Below are 21,140 nucleotides of genomic sequence, written 5' to 3' on the forward strand. Positions count from 1 at the left end.
CAAGTTCCTATCATAAATGCTGCTAAGATGTCAATCAATGCTTATGCGTTGCCGTGCCTGGACACCCCTCGGTGCGAATCTATCGCTGATCGGCACTTGTGTGCTTTTTCCAGATCGACCAGAGATCTGGAACATGGACAACGATCCTAGACCGACTTTGTAACACCGCGATTGTGCATGGTCTTCGCAAACCGAAGGCTTCGTATGCACACACTTGGTCTGATTTTAGATGCTTCGGGGATTTAATGGACAGTGCCGCAAAGACGGCGACGACGGCGATGGCGGCTGCGGCTGCGAGAGGGTCATAGGCTTCTAGCCGACCTAAGGTATGGGTCAAACACATGCAAGGTACCACACCAACAAGGTTCTGCTGTACTATAGGCACTGTACCTGAGCTTTTTACTGTATCACCTGAAGTTCAAGAAAATTCGCGGGTGCACAGACCGACAAGGCACGTGGTGGATGGTTTTCCCGAGCAAACCTCGCTCTCATTGGCTTAGAATTTGTTTCCGAACAGGTTCGTAATTCGAGGGATGCTTTGGCTGAAGCGCTAGCACATAAATCTCTGAACCTTGCGAGGCTTGTAGGGACCCTGGATGATTGAACTATTCTGTGAGCTGTCTTGTCTCAGATGACTGTGCGAGGTTCAATCATGATTGAATGCTCAAAACACACAATTTTGTTGCTGCAGCGTAAAACGTTTCCCGATCACAAGTGAGGTACATGCTGCAATCGCGGATGCATGTCGATCATCGAGGAAGCATCTGGGATCTTGAAGCTGGATTACCAAAGCTCACTCTCAAGCTTTTCGAATGGTGACCGGAGATGGTCAGGCAAACTGAACATTGGTACGCAGACATTCAGGCAGAATAAGGATTGTCAATCCAGCGGTACCTTGCCAGACTCACCCTCAGAAGTTCGAAAGGACAGGTGCATCGGCATCTGAGTGCGGGAGAGGATACCAATCAGCCAATCAGAAGACGATATGTACCTGGTCTGCAGGCCGCTCTGTCCAATTTTAGCAGCGGTGAAATAAAGTATAGGTACTGTATTCGCAGAAAGCATTTCAGCTGAGATTGATCCCGCGCCAACTTCGTCTTTGTGGCGTACCATATAAGTATCCCGGCACAATGTGGTCTTCAGGTCTGGCCGTCGTCGCTTACAACTACGGATATGAAGTAAATGTCTCACACCCCTACACCCCATACAGGAGGCCCGAGCATACCTTGTGAGGTGAACGCAATGCCGTTGACTCGGCCCCGATCGCCCGAGGTTTGCTACCGTTTATAATCCGGAGCTGGGTCGGTTGTCGTAGATCTCGGGGATGTGATCGAGCGTGCTTGGACAACGGCGAAGATTGCATTGCGAAGAAGCCTGAGCGCGTTTTCAAGGTCATCGCACCTGGCGCACGCTACAGCGAAGGTGTAGTCTGTTAAAAGGATGCTGGTATGTTCGTACTGGCTGTCACGACGGTATACTTGTCCGACCAGATGTTGCCATCTTTCAAGCCTGACAGGTGGGGACTCGCTTGCACGGTGGCAAGCATCGTTCATCCCAGGCTTGCCGTTACCGCAAGCACCACCCAAGAACAGAGGGACATGCCGTAACAACCGTAGAATTGCATAAACTAAATCTGGGTCATGCCTCTGTCACCAACAACTAGTGAGAAGCACGTTGCAAGGACTACGGGTAAGGCCGACGTTACGATTGCTGTCAACTGTCGGCCGTGCCGGCTGAGTGGTGACTAGTAGGTAGGTAGTGGGGCATGGAAACAGAGCTACCGAGGTGGGGCATCAAACCTAGTGTGCCAGTGTTGCGATCTACAGTATGAGAGTGTCACTGCCGCTTGCACGGCTCAGATGCGAACTTGCACTGTACACATCGGTTCTGGTCGCATGCTCGATTCGAAGCGTATCGTGGAGTGGATGTGGTGTGGATCTTCAAGGATGTAAGGATGATCGAGATAGCAAGGACTCGGGACATCACTAGATGGGGTGCCCATCTTCAGCTAGAATCGGTCATTGTGCATTGAATGCGTTCGTTAGCAATGTTGGCCGGACCCAGAGTTCCACACGGTAGTGACCCACGAGCACAACGCGCTCACCTGCCTAACACATACCAATCTGTGTGGCTTAGCCTGACGACTGACCTCGTGCTGTGCTGCGGCATTTGATAGCCAATGCCACTCACGAGGCAACAGTGGACGGTGGAGCAGTGCATATCCTCCTACCGGCAGTGCACAGACACGCCGTGGTCGACCGACGTTATGAATGGCGCTCTGCTCTTTCAAGCTGTAATCGCCAACCGCGAGGTCGCAAGCCTCGTGCTGAGTACGGGCATGATATCCGAGTCTCGCCACTTTTCTCAAGTGAAATTTCACTCGGAGATCTTTCGATCATCTACGGCAAGGGCATAGAGCAACCACTCAGTCCGATGCCATTGGAACTTTCACCTAGAATACTATAAGCACTCTTTCTCCGAGAGACGAGCAGGTTGACGAAACCGTTGTGCAGAACGCAACGATAGGGGTTCCCTTGAGGTAGGCGTCTTCATGTGGACGGTTTAGGAAGAGCTGCATGCCCACCAAAAGGTCATTGTAGTAGAGAGCATCTCAAAAGATACTTTGGGTGGCTTTCCCATTGGACGTTGGTGGTGCTGTAAGGGTGCAGGGTAAACGAATGGTGCGGTAGTGGAAGATCTATCTGAGTCATGAGCTGGGTATGTAGGTCGCGTGTCTTGGTGTCAGTGACTCGGTATACTGCATGATGTGATGGACTTATCGACGCCTTATCGACGCCTTATCGTATCTCCAATCTCCGACTCCAGCTTCACTCCGTCACTCTCTCCATCCATTAGGCAACATCCTTGCTATCTCTCCCATCTCTACACACTCATCTCATTCCTCCCGGACATCTTATAGTCTCTCAGTATAGTTATGAAGATTTCCGCTTTGCTCGCCGCTTGTGCCTCCGGCCTGGCTGTGCAGGCCCTCTCGGTCCCTCTGATCGCCCAGCAGGTGGCTGGGAGACTGCAATCACCCTTCTCTGAACCCGAAAGATCCCTGATCGAGTTGTCGCCAGGCGAGACACGGTGGGTGACTGATGCCGAGAAGTGGGAATTGCGAAGAGTAGGCTTTCGTCTTGTTCCTTGTGCTGCGCTTCGAATTACAATACTGACACACAAGCAGGAAGGGCGTATGTTCTACGACATCACCTACACTCCTGACCTTGGCTCTGTGCCCAAGTCGAATGCCGCCGTCATATATCCCGCGCACACGGCCTACAACTCGTCTGTGAAGCCACTGTTGAAAGAGCTACAGAAAGACAACATGTACGCACACTTGGAGAAGTTCACATCTTTCCACACCCGCTACTACAAGTCCGAATATGGCGCCCAGTCCTCCCGCTGGCTGCTTGATCAGGTGAACAAGACACTTGCTCATGCAGGTGCTCTTGATCACGGCGCTCATGTCAAGCACTTTGAGCATCCGTGGGGCCAGAACAGCATCATTGCCACTCTGCCCGGCAAGTCCGAGAAGACGGTCATCATTGGCGCTCATCAAGACAGCATCAATTTGTTCTTCCCTTCTTTGCTCGCTGCTCCTGGAGCTGACGACGACGGGTCGGGTACCGTCACTATCCTGGAAGCTCTGCGCGTCCTTCTCATCGAGGACGATATCGTTGCTGGCAAGCAGGATAACACAGTCGAGTTCCACTGGTACAGTGCCGAGGAAGGTGGACTTCTGGGCTCTCAAGCAATTTTCCAGAGCTACGAGAAGGCCGGTCGCGACGTCAAGGCCATGCTTCAGCAGGACATGACCGGTTACGTTCAGAAGACTCTAGATGCCGGCGAGCCCGAGAGTGTCGGAGTCATTACTGACTTTGTGGATCCTGGATTGACCGACTTCATCAAGGAGGTTATAACTTCTTACTGCGATATTCCATATATCCTGACCGAGTGCGGCTACGCTTGCTCTGACCACGCCAGTGCTAGCAAGGCTGGCTACCCAAGTGCCTTTGTTATCGAGAGTGATTTCAAATACTCTGATGGCAAGATTCACACCACGGAAGACAAGCTGGAGTTCTTGAGCTTCGATCACATGTTGCAGCATGCCAAGCTCACTCTTGGTCTGGCCTATGAGCTTGCCTTTGCTCCTTTTTGAGAGAGGGTAGCTTGAAATGTTGCCAGGTCACACCTTGACACGAGGTCTTGGTGTTGTGTAACTAATCAGAATGTCCTGCGCAATAATGTTATGTGCTTTTGTATAGAGCCCTGCATGCTTGCGCGATCACGCCTCAATTCTTGAAATTCGTCGAAATGTACTTGTCTAGATCGGTGCACTTGCCATTAAAGAGAATCCTTGGAGCTTTGTCGGTCCGCCTGTACCTTCCCCAACCACGCTTTGAGCCTACTGAGCATCCCATGCCTGTCCATCTTACCTACCTCATACAGGATACATGCTACCTTCACAGCCAGTGCCACGTACGGTATCAATTTGTTCAAAGAACCATTTCCAATTCATTAGATACATTAGCTGTCCATTAGGTAAGGTAAGTTAGGTAGTCATAACTCGAACATTTCTCCATGCAACCACTTCCACCACCATCTTTTTTTTTTTTAGTCTTGTCTACTTCGAGTAAATACCAAGCACATCCGTCGAGTTCTTATAATCCACACCACACTTGGCCGAGAAATCACCAAACATCTGACCCCTCTCCTCGATCATCTTTGCGAACCCATCGCGCGAGCAGCTGAACCCAGGTCCATCCACACATCCAGGCAGTAACTGCGGGCTCTGGTTCACCAGAACGCGGTAGTACTCGCCCGTGCTGTTCGACGAGTCTTGGTAGCCGTAGCTGTCGCATTCCATTCTCTCGACGGCGATGTTGGTCAGGAAGGGCAGGATCTTGGAGCTTTGCCATGCGCGGTAGGGGTTGATTGCGTCGTTGGGCATGGTCGCGTTGGCGTCGTCGGCACCGGTGAACGCGGAGTTGTTGAAGAGGCCTAACGCGACGAGAACGGTAGGGGGAAGCTCGCGGTGGGTGAAGGATACAGTCAGGTCTTGCGCTTTGCCTGTGGCGTTGGCGTTGGACATGAGGAGTTGAGCGGTGGCGTTGACCCAGGGGAAGCCGACGACGCCGGAAATGGGGTTTCCGTAGCCGGTGTTCTGGAAGTACATGATGTCGTTTGTGTATTCGAATCCGAGCCACTCGTTGGCGGAGAAGAGCTCGAGAGAGCAGAAGGGCGAGGAGCCGCGGATTACGGACTCGTAGCCGCAGAGCTCAAACATGCCAGTCACGTCGTTCGCGGTCCAGTTGAAGCTGGGCACTGCTGCTCGCAGACGAGAGAGAATGGGTGCGGTGTAGATCTTCTGGTACGTCTTCGACTGCGAACTGCCGCGGCTGGAGGAGTATGCGGGACACCCTTCGTAGGGAGTCAGGGAGTCTGCACCTTCCTCTTCGCCTTCGCTGACTTGAATCAACTGAGTCTCGTTGGGCGAAGTAGCAATTCCGGAGATGAAGCTGTCGGCGGATCTGACAGTGCGCTCTGCTGTGCTGGTCCACACGCGGCTGGGGTCAGCGAGATCAGGATAACGATCTCCAACATCGATACCGAGCTTGAAAGCCTCGAGTTGGCCGATCTTGGTCAGTTTCTCGGATTCAGCATCGGAAATCGGAGATTGCCAGTCGGAGAGGAATCGCAGTGCTGCTTCGCTGCTCCGCGACCAATCCACACTACTGTTGGACTGCTGGCTAGCGACCAGCTTCTCCACGAAAGGCTCGATGTAGGTCTCGTAGTCAAAGTCATTTGCGAAGATTGCTGCGTGGCGGACTAGGTACGCTGCGCGCGTCACATTGCAGCCTTGAGGTGGAGCAGGGTCGAATGCTGGAGACTCGGGCTCGAAGTAGGGTGCTACACCAGCCAGATGCTCCAATGGGTCGAAAGTGTACTTTGCGGCGACCAGCGCCGAGGCTGAAAGCAGCGCTACGGTAGTAGAAGTGAGGCAAGGCATCCTTATACTAGAGGGCAATACGCGACGATGTACACGGATGCAGACAAATCAACCCCACCTTGTGTAGGAGAATGGGAAAGTAGCAGCGAGTGCGTGAGAGGTGGGAAGAAGAAATCTAACAGTAGTGTCTCACAGGTGCATACCAACCTTTTGTAGGTGCGAAGACACATGCAACGACAGCACGCGGGCACTCGTGTTTACGTGCTGACAAGCTTTGGGCATCTGTCTCTCACCAGCAAAGAAAAAACAAGGCAGAGCTGGTCATTGTAGCAAGATGCCACTGCAGTGATGATGATGAAGTTTGATTTGCAATCGCTCCTTATCCGGAACCCGGTGAGGTCAGGGTATGACGGAATCAGGGCTGCTTTAGCTTCAGGTCCCACCCAGGAACTGGAATCGCTCGCTGAGATCTTTGCGGGGTGGTACAGGGATGAGCTACACTTTCTTCAATTCGATATGTCTGTAAGGTATTAACCACTTGGTGTAGCAGTAGTCGATATTTGAAGCTATTGAGATATCTCAGGAGCAACTGATGAGTAGAGAAGACCAGGCTGATTCAGGAGGCAGGGCGGCGCGTCGCCGGATCTCGAAACAAGCATCTGTGGCTGGCGTCTCAAGCTTTGACTAAAAAGTAGGCACAAACTCCACCAAGCCTTGACCGAGCCTCCATGTACACTACGTCAACAGGTCTAATTGACTCGCAGAGTTCTCGGAAGTCAGGGAAATTACCTAGGTAGCCACAGATCGAGCGAAATAGTTCGCTTAATTGAGTCGCCAACCTCAATTTCAATCGAATAGTGTACTGTAGCCTTAACCCTACATGCCACAATGCACAGCCACTTGGGGCGCTGTTCATTCCAAGTCCTGCAGTGACACGAGTAGATCTCTCGCTGACCCTCGGGAATTGGACGAGCGTCTCAATAATCGCGACAATGCTACAGGACGAGAGCATAGAACAGAGTGAAGACAAAACTGACCGCTGACCTCATGGAGTGGCAGCTGTTGCCTTACAAAGAGTAGACACGCTCGGGAAACCCTGTCGACCTATATCTTTCTTGATGCTACTCTCTTCTGATCTCTACATAACGACCGCTGTACTACCCATCAATCTTTGGTGAGGATATGAAAATAAATAGTCATGGATTGGCTGTAATGACGGATGGCATTCTTGACACCGCTTCATGGAAAGATCGACGTACGAAACAAGAAGTAAAAATGATAAGTTATGAAAAGAAGTGAAGTTTGTCCGAATGACTTGTCGTCCCTTCCCGCCCATGCCTCTCGCACTATTTCCAAGGCGTTTACTCCATACATCAGATCTCTCTAACGTTCAGACGCAATCTGTGCTGTATTCCGAGATAAGTGTCTGATTCGTTGGATCCAGCTCACGAGGCATCATCAGAGCTGACATCAAACCGTTGAGTCTTGACAATCCCAGGATTCTGCATCATATCTCGCCTTGGCTCCAGTATGTTCTCTTCGCTTTCTGTGATGCTATGCCTTCTCGTATCTTTCACCAGTTCATCGTCAATCTCGGCCGATTGAGTCTGGGCGCCAGACTTGCTGATTGTGTTCATGGCATAGTTACGCTGAGGCTCAGTGCCATATGATCGCTCACGCCATTTCCTCATATTGCTGAACAACGGTCGGAGGAATGGCACACAACTGACGATGATCTGTGCAGATGTCAGTGGACAGTATCTCAACAATGCATTGATGGAAAGTTCTACGTACTCCGACATTGAATTCCAGTGTGCCAAGCATGACGACTGTGCTGTTGTTGCCACTATCCACCACTTCGTGTAGATACCCGATGCGGACAATCGAGGCCATTGTCGTGAAAATTCCGAGTCCAAATACAAAACAGAGAGCCAGCTTGGCTCGTTTGGTGAGTGACAGCGAAAGGAAAAGAGGGATAGGAAGGAAGAAGATGATCAGATCACAGACGACAGTGATGCTTGCCATTGTGTAATTGACCGGGCCGAATGGAAGGCAATACCCAGGAACATTTGCATGAATGTTCTTCTCCAACTGCTCAAAGTTAGAGGATGCTTAACCGAACACTAATGTAGAATGGCAATGTGATAATCTCGCGAAGCCCCGAGAGGACATTGCAAGTCAGGTCGAATGACCTGGAGATCTGAGGTCACCGCGATCATCTAACGAGGATGGCCAAGCCTAGGTGAAGATGAGAGAAAAGAGCTAACTCACCGGGATACACCAAAATAGAACGATAAGCATAAATGCGAAGTGAAAAAGGGTTGATGCGATGCCAACAGTCCATATGACACGGCGGTACGTCCTCTTATCAGCTCCTTCTGTCAGGCGGAGGTAACTGACACACAGTGCGAGTTTGAAGCCTTTTTGAGAATGTCAGATTTGGTAGGGAAGCAGAACGGAGTCGATCTGACTTACCTGCAATCCCGAACTGATAGAATGGTTTGCCAGCATAGCTGAGCTGTCTTTCTGTTAATCGTTGCAACTAATTCATCTGTGTGATCATCTCATACCACTTTCAGCGGCTGTGCGGTTTGCTTTGGTCGGTCTGCAAGCGAAAGTCCCAGGCCGTATCTGGTTTCTGGCAGGAGGTCAGAATTGGCGGCAGCTTTTTGGCGCAGGAACGCAAACTTACGCACAATGCAAAGGATGTTGTATATGACATCGAACAACTGCAATTCAGAACCTACTCAGCATGCAAAAAATGGTCTAGACTGTGGTCGGGCTGTCACTGACCAAAGTTACAAGAGTTACCCACTCGTCAAGTGCCACCGACCCAGATCGAATGGCAAAACGGAGTGCGACGCACAGTATCGCAATGACAGTGAACACTACATTGACAGTGATGATGGCAGGATATTCTGACTTCGCATCGATCTCTGGAGTAGCGTGGTATACCCAAGTCATGATGATTGACCGCCAATGGAAAAGGTCTTTCTCTATGGTTGGAGTCTTGGTCGAGAACTTGGCTTAGCAGATCAGACGCACCGGGGCTTATAAGTGCTCAAAGCGGATGAACATCTTCTTTTCACAGGAGCACTATCATACACTGACGAGCCGACATGATCCATATCGGTTAGAACAACCCAAGCTAAGGAGAATCAAGCAACGAGACGGCGTAGCAGATAGAACGTATGTGTATGTGGAGCTAGTGCATCCAGGGAGACAGCCAGAACAAGATTCTGCCTATGAGATGTGAACTTTACACAGACTTACTAACGATCATAGCTATGAGTATGCGACCTCGAGACCGCAGTCATCCGCATAAGCTACACATGCGAGACCAGATGGGCTAGATGGACCAGAAGGCATGGGGGACCTGGAAAGACGATGCTCTGATGACACGACGGTGTCGGTGATCACTCTCCACATATTGCGTAGGATTTGGCACATGTCGTCCAAAAAGAACGCGTGTGAATGTATCTTAGGCGTTCGATTCAAATGTAGAGCAGCAGTCGACCTACAGTGGGCCAACTGAGGTCCGCGGATATTCCTACGGAGTTATAATAGTTGTTTAACGCAAGTAGATGAACTGGACGTCCACCGATTAAGCGAAGCGGCCCGCAGCGGCGGCTCGTGCAGTTTATCCCCACGTGGCGTGATTAATAGTACCTTCCTTATTTAGGTAAGGTAGACACCAATTGCGTTTTCCAAACAAGCACGCACACAGAGCCTCAATTTGCGGTCCTCGTTTAATAGCAGCAGGCATGCAGTCTCTGCTGCCCTTCAAACTGTAGTGCAATGAGCTATGCGAGTATGAATACCTTCGCTCGGCCGTAAGTCAAGTAATATGCATCACGGACAAGCGACTAGCTCCCAGCCCGCAAGTATTGCCTCTTCATCTCCATCTCGTTACCCCGATCTAACAATATCGATCGATGCAGGTGACCCTTGGTTCTGGTTCTGGGTCCAGTGTAAGGATATTACAGACCAGGAACGCAGAACATAATACCTATTGATTGAAAAACTGACTGTGGGCTGTGCCTGACCGCTCCACTTCCACACCAGCCTCAGGTCATCCGAGCAATCTGTGATGGAGATTCCGGAGATGGGTATGATCGGCGAAATGTGTAGTGTTAATGAAAGAGTCCACATTATTTCTATTGATTACAGACGGCGTCCCCAGCGGTTTATAGGATATATTGAAGGCCTCGACTCATGGCTTCTGGAAGGCTGACCAAACGGGTCCTAATAGCACTCCTACAGGCCCTAGTCTTGATAGTTCCCATGTCTGTGGGTACCCTGAAGCAACTTCATCAAAGGCTGATAGGCTTGAGATTACTGTTGGGCTTCGTCTCGTGGTAAAGACGGATGTTGTTGCCGGTGGGCGAATCTTCAAGTCTGTTCTTTTAGTATATGTTACGGCCGGTTCCTGTGCCTGTCGAAGCGTTTGAGCTTTCCACTGGATACTAAGCACCATCTTCAAGTGAAGTGTATACAGCCATGTCTGTCGACAAAGAACGCCATGTTTCAGAAAGTCCATCACTACAAGGAGGAGACTGGCCAGCGATCAATGATCGTACGAAAGATGATGCGCTTGACTATCTCCAGCAACACAAGAATGAAATAAATGCTGCTCTAAGTCATGATGCAGTATACATGAAAAGACTGAGAAGGAAGATCGACATCTATGTCATCTCGGTAAGTAAAGGAGAACCCGATTCCTTGGACCTGGTTGTGTTTGAGTTGAGACATTGGCTTACTCGAATAGTTTCTTACTTTTTGCTATATTATGAACTTCCTCGATAAGATCCTGCTCAACTATGCAAAAGTTATGGGCCTTACGAAAGATGCCCATCTGCATGGTCAAAACTTTTCCAATGCATCTTCGGCATTCTTCATCGCAGTGCTGATCATGACGGCACCGAACAGTATGAATACAAGTGTGCTTGTGTTTCCAGTATACTGACACATGGCGCAGTCTTCTTGCTACAGCGTCTTCCTGCCGCAAAATACCTCGGAGCGACGCTCTTCCTCTGGGGCATAGCTACAGCTAGTATGGCTTCGGTACACAACTATGGCGGACTGCTTACAGTCAGAATTTTCTGTGGCATCTTCGAGTCGGCCATTCCACCGTCATTGATGTTGATCAGTAGTCAATGGTACACGCGAAAGCAACAGGCCTCGAGATTCGCCTTGTGGTATATGGGCATTGGCTTGGGCCAAGTACTTGGTGGTCTTATATCCTGGGCTTTCCAACACGTCTCTGTTGGTGCTTCACTTGCTGGCTGGAGGATCATGTTCGTCGTTCTGGGCTGTGTGACACTAGTGGTCTCTACTGGCATTTTCTTCCTGGTCCCGGACACTCCCATGCAAGCCTGGTTCTTGAAAGATGAAGAGAAGGTAGCTCTCTTAGAGCATGTGAAGGTCAATCAGACCGGCATCGAGAATAGGCATTTCGTGCCATCCCAGATTGTCGAGGGCTTCTGTGATCTCAAGATGTATGGTCTAGGCTTGATCATGTGTCTCCAGGGAACTGGCGGAGGCGTTGTCACCACATACTCAGCCACAATTCTAAAAGGTTATGGCTACACCAGTGAGAGGACCGCACTCCTGAACATGGGCACGGGCGCAGTCACTTGTGCTTCGACCCTGCTCTGCGGCTATGGAGTTCGCTACTTCGGACACCGCTGGGCCTGGATCATCGCCATGACTATCCCCACCATCATTGGAGCGGGATTAATGGCCTGGCTACCGACTACCAACAAATCAGGCGCTCTAGCTGGTGTCTATCTTGTCAATACTTTCCTCGGAACCACCCCTATAATTTACCAATGGTTCACAGCAAACACAGCTGGACATACCAAGCGCGCATTCGGAAGTGCAGTCATGAACGGGGCTTTTGCCATCGGCAATATCATTGGACCGCAGACTTTCCAGGACCGCGATGCCCCCGGTTACCAACCCGCCAAGATCGCGATGGTTGCCTTGCAAGCTGCTGTCATCCTTGTATGCGTACTTTTGTTCGGATATCTAGTCTGGGAGAACAAAAAGAGAGCTCAGAAATCATCGGAGGACGTTGCTGAGGTGGAGGATGCGAAGGCGTATGCTGGTCTGACTGACAAGCAGAATCTTGAACTACGATATGAGTACTAGGGGGAACGAACGGCAAACTTGACGCATGCATTATCATGATCACGAGGTTGCAGCAGGAACTGCTAATGTGTTGATTTTTTCCGAGAATACGATTTCTATCTCACACTGAAATGTCATGTAGTGACATCTGTAATATCACCTTCACACATGAACGTGCAATGTTGTAAACCCACAGACGGGTCATTATCTCGAACGAAGGAATAGAAAATGGATCTCTAGCGTAACATACGACCGCGGGAATAGCCATCAAAGAATAGGCCATAGCACATCCACAAGTGCAGTAAACCGGGAATGGCATAATTTGCGAACGACTAACCCTGCATATGACACAGTATAGGTATATTAAAGCACTAACCACGACCCACAGTAAGGAATACAAGCTTCTCTGAGCATTGGCCACGAACGAGCACGGAGAAATTCGAATTGGTTTCCATGATTGGGTTACTTATTTCACTACTGTATCGGCTTTATCACACAACAATTGCAAATCCTTGTGGTTGAGAGAGGGCCCCGTGTCGGGTTCCAGAGCCGCGGCAAGTCGATAATATAATAAGTCATGAGATCGGACTCCTTTTGCTTTGTGAAGATGATGTGGCCACAATAAAGGAAATACCATCGAGGAACGCCCGAGTACTGTCTGGACTTTTTCTGGACCTGATTAACCACCCTCCCCTTACCAATAGCATCTGCCTGATTCGTCCCTGCTGGATATCGTCGAAGAATCATGGCTGCTACCACAGCTGCCGAAGGAAAGACCGGAGGTGATGACGGATGGTACGCGCAACACGACGGCAAAATACTGGTATGCTTGCTCGAAGGATCTCGGTGATGTCCGGTGGAGGTCCGATCTGACTTGACCACGCAGCTCGGTGACGGTCGTGAGGTCGAGCTTTTACACTATGTCTTCAACCACCCTTCGATAGACGAGATGCGTGGCTCGCCGAGTGGCGTGCTCAAAGCCATTGATGAGTTCGGAAGCAAAACGTATCTGATGAACGTTGGTCCAAGAAAGGGGGTCTTGATGTCCGAGCTTATTGCCAAGGTCAAACCAAAGACCATGGTCGAGCTTGGTGGGTATGTGGGATACTCTGCTGTGCTGTTTGGGAATGCTGTGAAGCAGGCTGGAGGAGAACGCTATTACAGCCTCGAGTGTAACCCTTTATACGCCGCGATTACTAGAAGCTTTGTTGATCTAGCTGGCTTGAGCGACGTCGTCAAGGTCGAAGTTGGCACTAGCGATGGCAGTCTCAGAAGACTTTGTGCTAGTGGTTCTGTCAAGAAGATCGACCTGCTGTTCATTGATCATTACAAGCCGGCTTATACACATGACTTGAAGGTGTGTGAAGAATTGGGGTTAGTGCAGGTGGGAAGTACTGTGACTGCAGACAATGTCATCCATCCAGGCGCCCCAGATTATCTCGCGTATGTCAGGAGTACTGTTGAAGAGAAGAAACACAAGGCAGCGACTGGGGAGACCAAGGAGACAGATCATCCGAGCAATAAGAACTGGTATCTGGGTACCGACCAAAGACCAACGCAGAAAATAGCAACGGACGTCGTGGGCAATCCGAATCTAGTGTATCATACCAAGTTGGTGATGAGTTATGAGCCAAATGGGATTCCAGTGAGTTTCAAGGAGCACATTCGCAGATACGGAAGCTAATCAGGATCAGGATGGAATCGAGGTTTCGAGATGTGTCGGAGAAAGCTTGACTGACTGAAAGATAGCTCAGCGAGACAGTCGATGTGGGGTAGCTGGCGGATCCGGGAACACTCTTTTGGCAGCTTCTCTCACTTCGAGACGATTGTAAACGTTGACGCCGAAAAAAGTCCTGACAAGCTTTCTTGTTTCAATGCCACTAGGCCGTCGTACTTCGGGCCGGTTACAAATGGGCAGTCTGACAAAGGCTAAGTGATGATGGAAGATATCTGATGACAACGCCAATCGAGAAGAAGCATAATTCATACTATGCCTCAATGACTGGTGGAAACAAAACCCGAACGCGGGCTTGAAGGATGGGTATCTAGTAGATGTGTTTAGGTTGCAATGAAAGCCGCCACTCATGAACCAGAATAAAGGGAAACAAGGAGATGTTGTAGCTAAGGACATTATGAATAGTGAAACGTGAAGTCGTCTTTGGAAGTCGCTCCGTCAAGGAGTGTCCGCTAATCTTCGATAACCTCTCCAAGGACAGTCAATGTCTAGAGAATTGGAGATTGTGAGAAGGTGCATGAGGAGATGCTGCCATATAGGTCTGCATACCGTATGTACGGTGATGGAAGCATCCAAGTCTTGACGCTCACCTTGTCCCATATGGATCAGGGCGAGGGTAAGCCGTCTCCACCGTCCGAGTAAGACGGCATAGGGGAAAAGGACATGATTGAGACGGACCTGGAGGTGGAACCGATTATCAAGCGACCTGGTAGGTAGAACGAGAGTGATGTCTGTTCGCGCTAATAATCCGTCCAATGGCGGTCTTCGATTTCCTCGTATTGATTGTCGTCGATTGGATCCTTTTTAAAAAGATCTTTGACAGCGTCCTTGAGACGACGGCTCCACGGTACAGAGTCCTGAGCCTTCATCTTGTCTGTCTTGCGTCGCGGCCTACTCTGAGATCGATCATGGCGATTCGTAGGCGAGGGGACAGACGAGGAACGGCCCGTCGCGTGTCGGATCTCGGTATCTAGCTTGCGCAGATTTTCAAGACGAGAAGGTAGAAGGTGCAACTCTTTATGAGTTGGCATACTGGACAAATCCACTGGTGCAGTATTAGACCTTGAGGCACTACCCGCTGTCCCGGTCGGTCCCATAGTTGTATTTGCAGGCGGCCCTCCCTCACGACCAAAGGTCTTGGTGTAAGGTGGTGAGCTTGCACTCCTTTTGGACCGTGAGACTGAGCCTTCTCGAGACCGTTGCACCATTGATGGGGACAGCCCTTGTTTATTTGGGATCTGTGGCTCATAAGGAACCTTTGCTGAGACTGGGATCTCCCAAGGGGGCGTCCTGTCGTATCTAATGTCACTGGGAAGAGTCACATCCCGTGTGTAGACAATGTGGCGATCCATGTGTTTCAGGCCTTGGCTTGCGTCGTGCAGCAAGGAATAGAAGGCTTATAATAGGACGCCTACCAATTCGACGGCGGGTATTTCTGTGCTTCAAGAATCATCCAAGAAAGGTACCAGTGAATAGACCTTGGCTAAGTGACAAGACGAAAGTGCTCATATAGTTGCATTCGATACAGCGGAACGATACCTTAGATACGCTTTGCCTCTGACACTGACAACTGCCCATGCGTTCTATTCCCAGGCGTTTACGACCGGTGTTCAATTGTGTTTATGTACCTACCCGCCGCCCCCAACGGAGTAATCGTCAGAAATTAGTCGTATATAACTATGTTGCTGACCTGGCCAATGACTTCTACCCTGGTATGTTGGCGCCTGCGCTTGCGCGAAAGATATCATACGACGTCCCAAGAAGGTGCCAACACGTAGTAGGAATGCGATTTCCCGTCCACATTGCGCCATCGATCTTGGGAGCCTGCCAAGTGGATCTGTACGGCAAGTGTATATTCCATTGCTTATCGAGCCTACCGGTCACGCACCCTGCATGTGTGTGTCAGTCTGAGCACCATGGTTTGCTGATCTTGATGTACAAATGGTTCCCCAAGGGCCCACTGTTTCCTCCACAAGAAACTCTCCACCACTAACGATTCATCCAAGCTTAATTGAACATGCGAACCCTTTGTTTTCTTATACCCACAGACTGGTTCCCCGGCAGCCCCCATATATGGTTTCACACAGTTCATGAAGAGTCGACACCTGACTATGCAGATAACTTGCTCTATCGTTCAATCATTGGTATCACATTGCCGCTCGGAGACAATTGAGTAGTGGGTCGGTCCAGAGTCCCGGGCTCGGTTGGTAAAGCTTGGAGTCTTGGCAGCAAGACTCCATGATGCGTCCGCGATATTACTCAAGTCACTCGTCTTGTCTGATGCAGGGAGTGCCGGGCGCTTAAACGAGCAAATCTATTTGCTTTCGATCGAATAATGGATCTATGTCCCTTGAGTTGTCGTCAATTGCAACATGACTGGCTAGCTACTGCTGCAAACTATAGTTCTGACCAGCTTGAATGCTGCAGCGCCGTCACACGGCGCGTATAGTCTTGGAGTTAAGTTACAAAATGATGTCTTCTCTTGGTACCTCCTGGATTTTTGATTTCTGCGATTGTAGCATTTCCATTATTGACATTGAATTTTTGCGCTGGAGGCTGCCAGAATGTTCAACATATTTGCTTTTAACTTTGTGGCAGCGGTAATTATTTGGTCATGTCGTCGAGCATCAGCGCACACAGGTAATGGCACTCGACTCTTTCACATAGAAGTCCAAAGTTGAAAAGTAAAACAGTCATCACATATCCAGGGTGGCGAGGTGACAACCTCAAGACAAACGGCACTCTTCCTGAATATGACCCCAATCAGATTGGCGTTGGAGTAGAGAATGGCCAATGGACTTTTCCATACGGGTGGGCTTACATCGACTTTGTTTTGCGATATACCGAATCAATTCGCTGACTCTCTCTTTAGTCAACAGTGGATATATCCATGTTCGTCTTTTGTCATGTGCATATCTTACTGGCGCTAATCATCGTAGGCGGTGGCATGCCACAGTCAACGAATAGGTATCTCATATCGTGCTCATCTTTCCATTCGAGTTTAGTCTGACTGTATTCAAGGAGTCTCTGGCCTGTATCTGGTGGAGCTGTGGCTTTCCAACCAGGCTGGTTCCAAGGTATGAGAACTACCAAAAGCAAGGGTCACACATTCACTGATGCAACAAAGGTCATTCAAAAGCTCTGATCTATGTCAACATTGGAATCGATCCTCCTGGAGGAGTTGGTATGCTGTCACGCCGGCCTTACTACATACATAGGCACAGACTGACACTTTCACAGGACCTCCGAATATGTCTCATCCTGTTGTGCCGCCCTTCGAGATAGTAGGCCCCGATAACGAGGCTTATAATGGAACCATTTGCCTCCCACAGGTTCCGTTACCGACGAACGTCACATTCAACATTGGCGACAACGTCACGATACAAGTCATTGAGACAGCGCAGCATGGCGCAGCCATTTACAACGTCAGTCAGCCATTGCTCTTCGTTTTGTGATGAAAACGAATGATGCAACTTTTCGGATATGCTAACAAGGACCCCAGTGCGCGGACGTAACGCTTGCCGACCCAGCAGATGTGCCGATGGTCAACGAGACAAATTGCTTCAACTCATCGGACATGGACTTTGCTCTTGTGTTCACGACGGCAAGTCTGTCGGGCGCGACCACGTCGGCTCACCTACCATCAGCACTCGTGGTCTTCATCATGACTGTTGCCGCATTCTTTGCGTTTGGGGTGTAGTGAATGGAGCAATTACTCTGGTATAACATGATTTGGCTCCCGGTAAGGAGGATGACGGATACAGGGATAAGAAGGTGAAGACTATACCCATGGAAGGCACGACTGTACATAGAAGAAAGCCAAGCGCATAATCACATCAGATTGGAAGATTCTGTGCTTTTCAGTCCTAGCCACTTGATCCGCCATTGGAGTAGACTGTGCACCAAGAAGGGTGGTCTGTGTATCATGGCAATGCCATGTAAAGATGGCCATCGGATGAGGTTGACATTTGATACAAATCGGGACCTAATTATCTATAGTATACAGTACCTACCTAAATAGATCTGCTGTGGACTCGATAGAAGAAGCGCACCATCTCGGGCCGACTCCGACCCCGAAAGCTGTACGGAGATAATGAAACCCGGGGGTCTCCCTGAATGTTGACAAGACAAAGCTGTACAACTAAACATAGGAACGATCAACGATCTTGACATGGACCAAAAGTTGAGAATAATTGCAGTCATGTACGCATCTGGATTATAGAATCCTGTAATACGGTCCGACTCTAGTGTGCCTCCGTCATGGAATCGCCACGCTCTGCGAAGCGGCGCAAAGTCGACGCAACTTCAACACCAGAAGCCACATCAACACCCACCAATGGCACCGGCAGACTCTCAGCGCGGCGAGCAAATGCTTCTTCGGCGGCAAAAGTCAATGGAACACCATTGCAGGTGAAGGCGACGAGTGCAACCGCGCCTCGACCCTCTAATACCACCATTTCTGCACGCAAATCGACAGGCAATGACGAAATGCATGTCTATGATGATTTTGAAGGCGCCAATGGCACACCTACTGTCACGCGAACAAGCTCTACACGTGCAAAGTCAAGGCTAGATGCTAGCGAGAGGAGAGCAATCAGTAATCAGGCTGCTGCGCATGGCTTGAATTCATTGCGCGCAAGATTGAATGCACGGGTTGCCGCAGAGGAGAAAGCCAAAAAGGCCAAAGCAGACCAATTGGCTGCCTCGGGTGCAAGTGCACAAGCAGTCGGTGGCGCAGAGGAAGCAACACAGCAGGAGCAAGAAGAAGCAGCAGAAGAGGAAGAGGAAGATGAAGCCAGTAGGGAAGGAACGCCAAGAAGCAGCACTCGACCGCGGAAAGCGACCGCCAAAGTCCTACAACAAGAAGAGGAAGAGAGGAAGGAAAACGAAAGAACGAAATTCGAGGAAGAACAATATGAAAAGGCCATTAGACGTATGGCAGCCAAGGCTAAAGCTGCGGAAATGTTACAGGCGAAAAGTAAGGCTGGAAGCGTGAGAGGGGAAGGAACGCCGGCGAAGGGTAGAACAGCAACCCCAAAAGCCAATGGAGATAGCGCCGTCAAACGGACTGCTACTCCCAAATCGACGAATGTGAAGAAGAAGGGAGAGGAATCGGCCAAAACAATCAAAGTGTCTGCGGCTACACCCAAATCTGCGGCCAAACAAGCCGTTGCGGAAGTTGCTCCAGCACTGGAGGAGGAAGTGCCGGAGGACACTGCTTGCAAGATTTGTGGAAAGCTCACGAGTCCGAAGACTAATATGATGGTGGTTTGCGACGGCTGTGAGAATGCATATCACCAGAAATGCCACAATCCGCCAATTGCGAACAGGCTTATCAAGGATGAGGATTCCGAATGGTTCTGTGTCGAGTGCGTCTTCAGGCGAGGAGCTACCACAGGCGCTACTGCTACCGTGGTGCCTAAGAGGAAGGCTGGCAGACCACCCAAGCCTAAGCCTGTTGTCGCAATCCAGAGGGCCGTGGATGTACTGGACGAATCCGAAGATGAAGCCACTCCGCTATCCTTTACAGCCAATGACGAGCATCGGCCGGTGACAGACAAGGAGACGCCGCCACAAGCCCGCGAGCTAAGCCCGATGATTCTCGATCTTCCGAGTGAGCCTCCCCCTCCGAGGCTGCCTTCGCAGCCGGCGACGCCCGCGAAAAGTCCTGTCAAAACACTGCTACAGCCAGTGGCAAAGCCTCTTCAGGCACTTTCATCCGCAGACCTATCCATAGCGCACGATGACCTGGAAGCGCTCCAATACACAGTCCTTGAACAGGTCACCGGCCGACGACCCAATTCTTTGATTGGACTAGACTCCGAGATCAATCAAATCTCAAATCTGGTAGACCAGACCATTTCCGCAGGAGAATCAAACTCACTTCTTGTGATTGGTGCTCGAGGAAGCGGCAAATCGGCAGCGGTCGAGTCGATTCTCAGAGATCAAGCGCAGAAGCAGGCGGACGCCTTTCACGTCGTGCGACTCGACGGCTTCATTCACACGGATGATAAGATCGCCCTGCGTGAGATCTGGCGCCAGCTAGGTCGAGAGATGCAAAGCGACGACTTTGAAGCGTCAGCAGGGAAAAGTTACGCAGACGCTCTCACAACACTACTGGCTCTGCTTTCACACCCATCAGAGTTTGGACAAGAAATGTCAGAAGGACTGAACGGAGAACATGTCAAGAGCAAAAGTGTGATTTTCGTGATTGACGAGTTTGACCTGTTCACTACCCATCCTCGACAGACGCTTCTTTACAATCTCTTCGACATAGCCCAGAGCCGCAAGGCACCTATCCTGGTGTTGGGATTGACGACAAGATTCGACGTGGCGGAGCAGCTGGAGAAAAGAGTCAAGAGCCGATTCTCACATCGATTCGTTCATCTGGGACTAGCCAAGAACTTTGACTTGTTCAAGACAATGTGCCAGACGTGTGTCTCACTCGAAGGAGCAAGGCAAAACAACACAGACGTCGCCATATCCGCCAACGCAATCTCAGCCTGGACGGCCCTGATGAGCGATCTCTTCTCGACCGAAGAAATGCATCATCATCTGCGATCGATATACTACACGACCAAGTCCCTACCAGCATTCAAGTCCTCACTTCTAGTCCCCCTATCCACCCTTCTTCCTCTCCGCTCTTTCCCCAGCCCACCCAACCCGCATCTACACGCCTGCCCAACCCTCCTCCAAACCCTAATCCTCTCCCTCTCCCCAACCCACCCCCAGCTACAAGAACCAGACACGAAATTACCCCTCCTAACCTCTCTCTCAACGCTGCAACTATCGCTCCTCATCGGCGCCGCCCGCCTCTCCATAATCCACAGCACAGACGTCGTGTCGTTCGCGCTGAGCTACGAAGAATACAAGACGCTGGCCTCGCGCGCGCGCATTTCCGCCGGCTCGGCTTCGCTGTCTGCGGCTGGTGCTTCGCCCTTCGCCAGCAAGACCAGCAATAATCCAGCAGCAGGAGGAATGGGGACGGGAGGCCGAGGCGGAGGCGGAGGAGGCATCAATAGAGTCTACAGCAAGCCGACGGCGCGAAACGCATGGGAAGGCCTCGTGTCGACAGGCTTCATAGTCGCCGAGAACGCGTCGTTGACGTCTTCGCTCTCTGCTAGTACCAAGACTAACGCTGGTAAAGCTGGAGGTGGTGCTGGTGCAGGGGCTGGGGGAGGCGTCGGGGGTATGAGCAAGGATTCGGCGCTTTTCAGAGTCGACGTGTTGCTTGAGGAGATTGCGGAGCTCGGGGGTAGACTGGAGGGCATGGGTGGGGCGATGGGGAGGTGGTGTAGGGAGATTTGAGGGTTTGGCTTC

At 50.5% G+C, this 21,140-nt stretch overlaps 7 protein-coding genes across 8 annotated transcripts; 4 read left to right on the forward strand and 3 right to left on the reverse strand.

The window, feature by feature from the left end:
• Positions 1 to 2,935: 2,935 nt before the first annotated feature.
• On the forward strand, positions 2,936 to 4,162 carry AAFC00_004515 (uncharacterized protein; the record flags this gene model as incomplete). The annotated part of the gene is made up of 2 exons (XM_069344170.1): positions 2,936 to 3,127; positions 3,188 to 4,162. The coding sequence occupies 2 exons, from the start codon at positions 2,936 to 2,938 to the stop codon at positions 4,160 to 4,162; spliced, it is 1,167 nt and encodes a 388-aa protein (XP_069196585.1).
• Positions 4,163 to 4,627: 465 nt separating this feature from the next.
• On the reverse strand, positions 4,628 to 6,013 carry AAFC00_004516 (uncharacterized protein; the record flags this gene model as incomplete). Its single annotated transcript, XM_069344171.1, has 1 exon — positions 4,628 to 6,013. The coding sequence occupies one exon, from the start codon at positions 6,011 to 6,013 to the stop codon at positions 4,628 to 4,630; it is 1,386 nt and encodes a 461-aa protein (XP_069196586.1).
• A 1,385-nt stretch (positions 6,014 to 7,398) lies between these two features.
• Positions 7,399 to 8,917, reverse strand: AAFC00_004517 (uncharacterized protein; the record flags this gene model as incomplete). Its single annotated transcript, XM_069348174.1, has 7 exons — positions 7,399 to 7,689; positions 7,748 to 8,044; positions 8,225 to 8,373; positions 8,429 to 8,471; positions 8,524 to 8,591; positions 8,646 to 8,682; positions 8,747 to 8,917. The coding sequence occupies 7 exons, from the start codon at positions 8,915 to 8,917 to the stop codon at positions 7,399 to 7,401; spliced, it is 1,056 nt and encodes a 351-aa protein (XP_069196587.1).
• Positions 8,918 to 10,453: 1,536 nt separating this feature from the next.
• Positions 10,454 to 12,106, forward strand: AAFC00_004518 (uncharacterized protein; the record flags this gene model as incomplete). The annotated part of the gene is made up of 3 exons (XM_069344172.1): positions 10,454 to 10,651; positions 10,722 to 10,881; positions 10,932 to 12,106. 3 exons carry the CDS (start codon positions 10,454 to 10,456, stop codon positions 12,104 to 12,106), a joined length of 1,533 nt encoding a protein of 510 aa, XP_069196588.1.
• Positions 12,107 to 14,560: 2,454 nt separating this feature from the next.
• Positions 14,561 to 15,172, reverse strand: AAFC00_004519 (uncharacterized protein; the record flags this gene model as incomplete). Its single annotated transcript, XM_069348175.1, has 1 exon — positions 14,561 to 15,172. The coding sequence occupies one exon, from the start codon at positions 15,170 to 15,172 to the stop codon at positions 14,561 to 14,563; it is 612 nt and encodes a 203-aa protein (XP_069196589.1).
• Positions 15,173 to 16,384: 1,212 nt separating this feature from the next.
• AAFC00_004520 (uncharacterized protein) lies at positions 16,385 to 17,520 on the forward strand (the record flags this gene model as incomplete). 2 transcript variants are annotated; one of them, XM_069344175.1, is made up of 8 exons in its annotated part: positions 16,385 to 16,460; positions 16,529 to 16,631; positions 16,693 to 16,712; positions 16,760 to 16,787; positions 16,842 to 16,897; positions 16,948 to 17,004; positions 17,061 to 17,245; positions 17,323 to 17,520. In XM_069344175.1, 8 exons carry the CDS (start codon positions 16,385 to 16,387, stop codon positions 17,518 to 17,520), a joined length of 723 nt encoding a protein of 240 aa, XP_069196590.1. The 2 variants fall into 2 exon arrangements, with proteins under 2 accessions (XP_069196590.1, XP_069196591.1); XM_069347771.1 differs by lacking the exon at positions 16,385 to 16,460 and having other exon boundaries at positions 16,614 to 16,631; positions 16,693 to 16,787.
• A 560-nt stretch (positions 17,521 to 18,080) lies between these two features.
• AAFC00_004521 (uncharacterized protein) lies at positions 18,081 to 21,128 on the forward strand (the record flags this gene model as incomplete). Its single annotated transcript, XM_069344176.1, has 1 exon — positions 18,081 to 21,128. One exon carries the CDS (start codon positions 18,081 to 18,083, stop codon positions 21,126 to 21,128), a length of 3,048 nt encoding a protein of 1,015 aa, XP_069196592.1.
• Between the last annotated feature and the right edge of the window lie 12 nt (positions 21,129 to 21,140).

This window comes from Neodothiora populina, assembly GCF_041146345.1.
Source record: "Neodothiora populina strain CPC 39397 chromosome Unknown canker_contig_3, whole genome shotgun sequence".
NCBI lineage: Eukaryota > Fungi > Ascomycota > Dothideomycetes > Dothideales > Dothioraceae > Neodothiora > Neodothiora populina.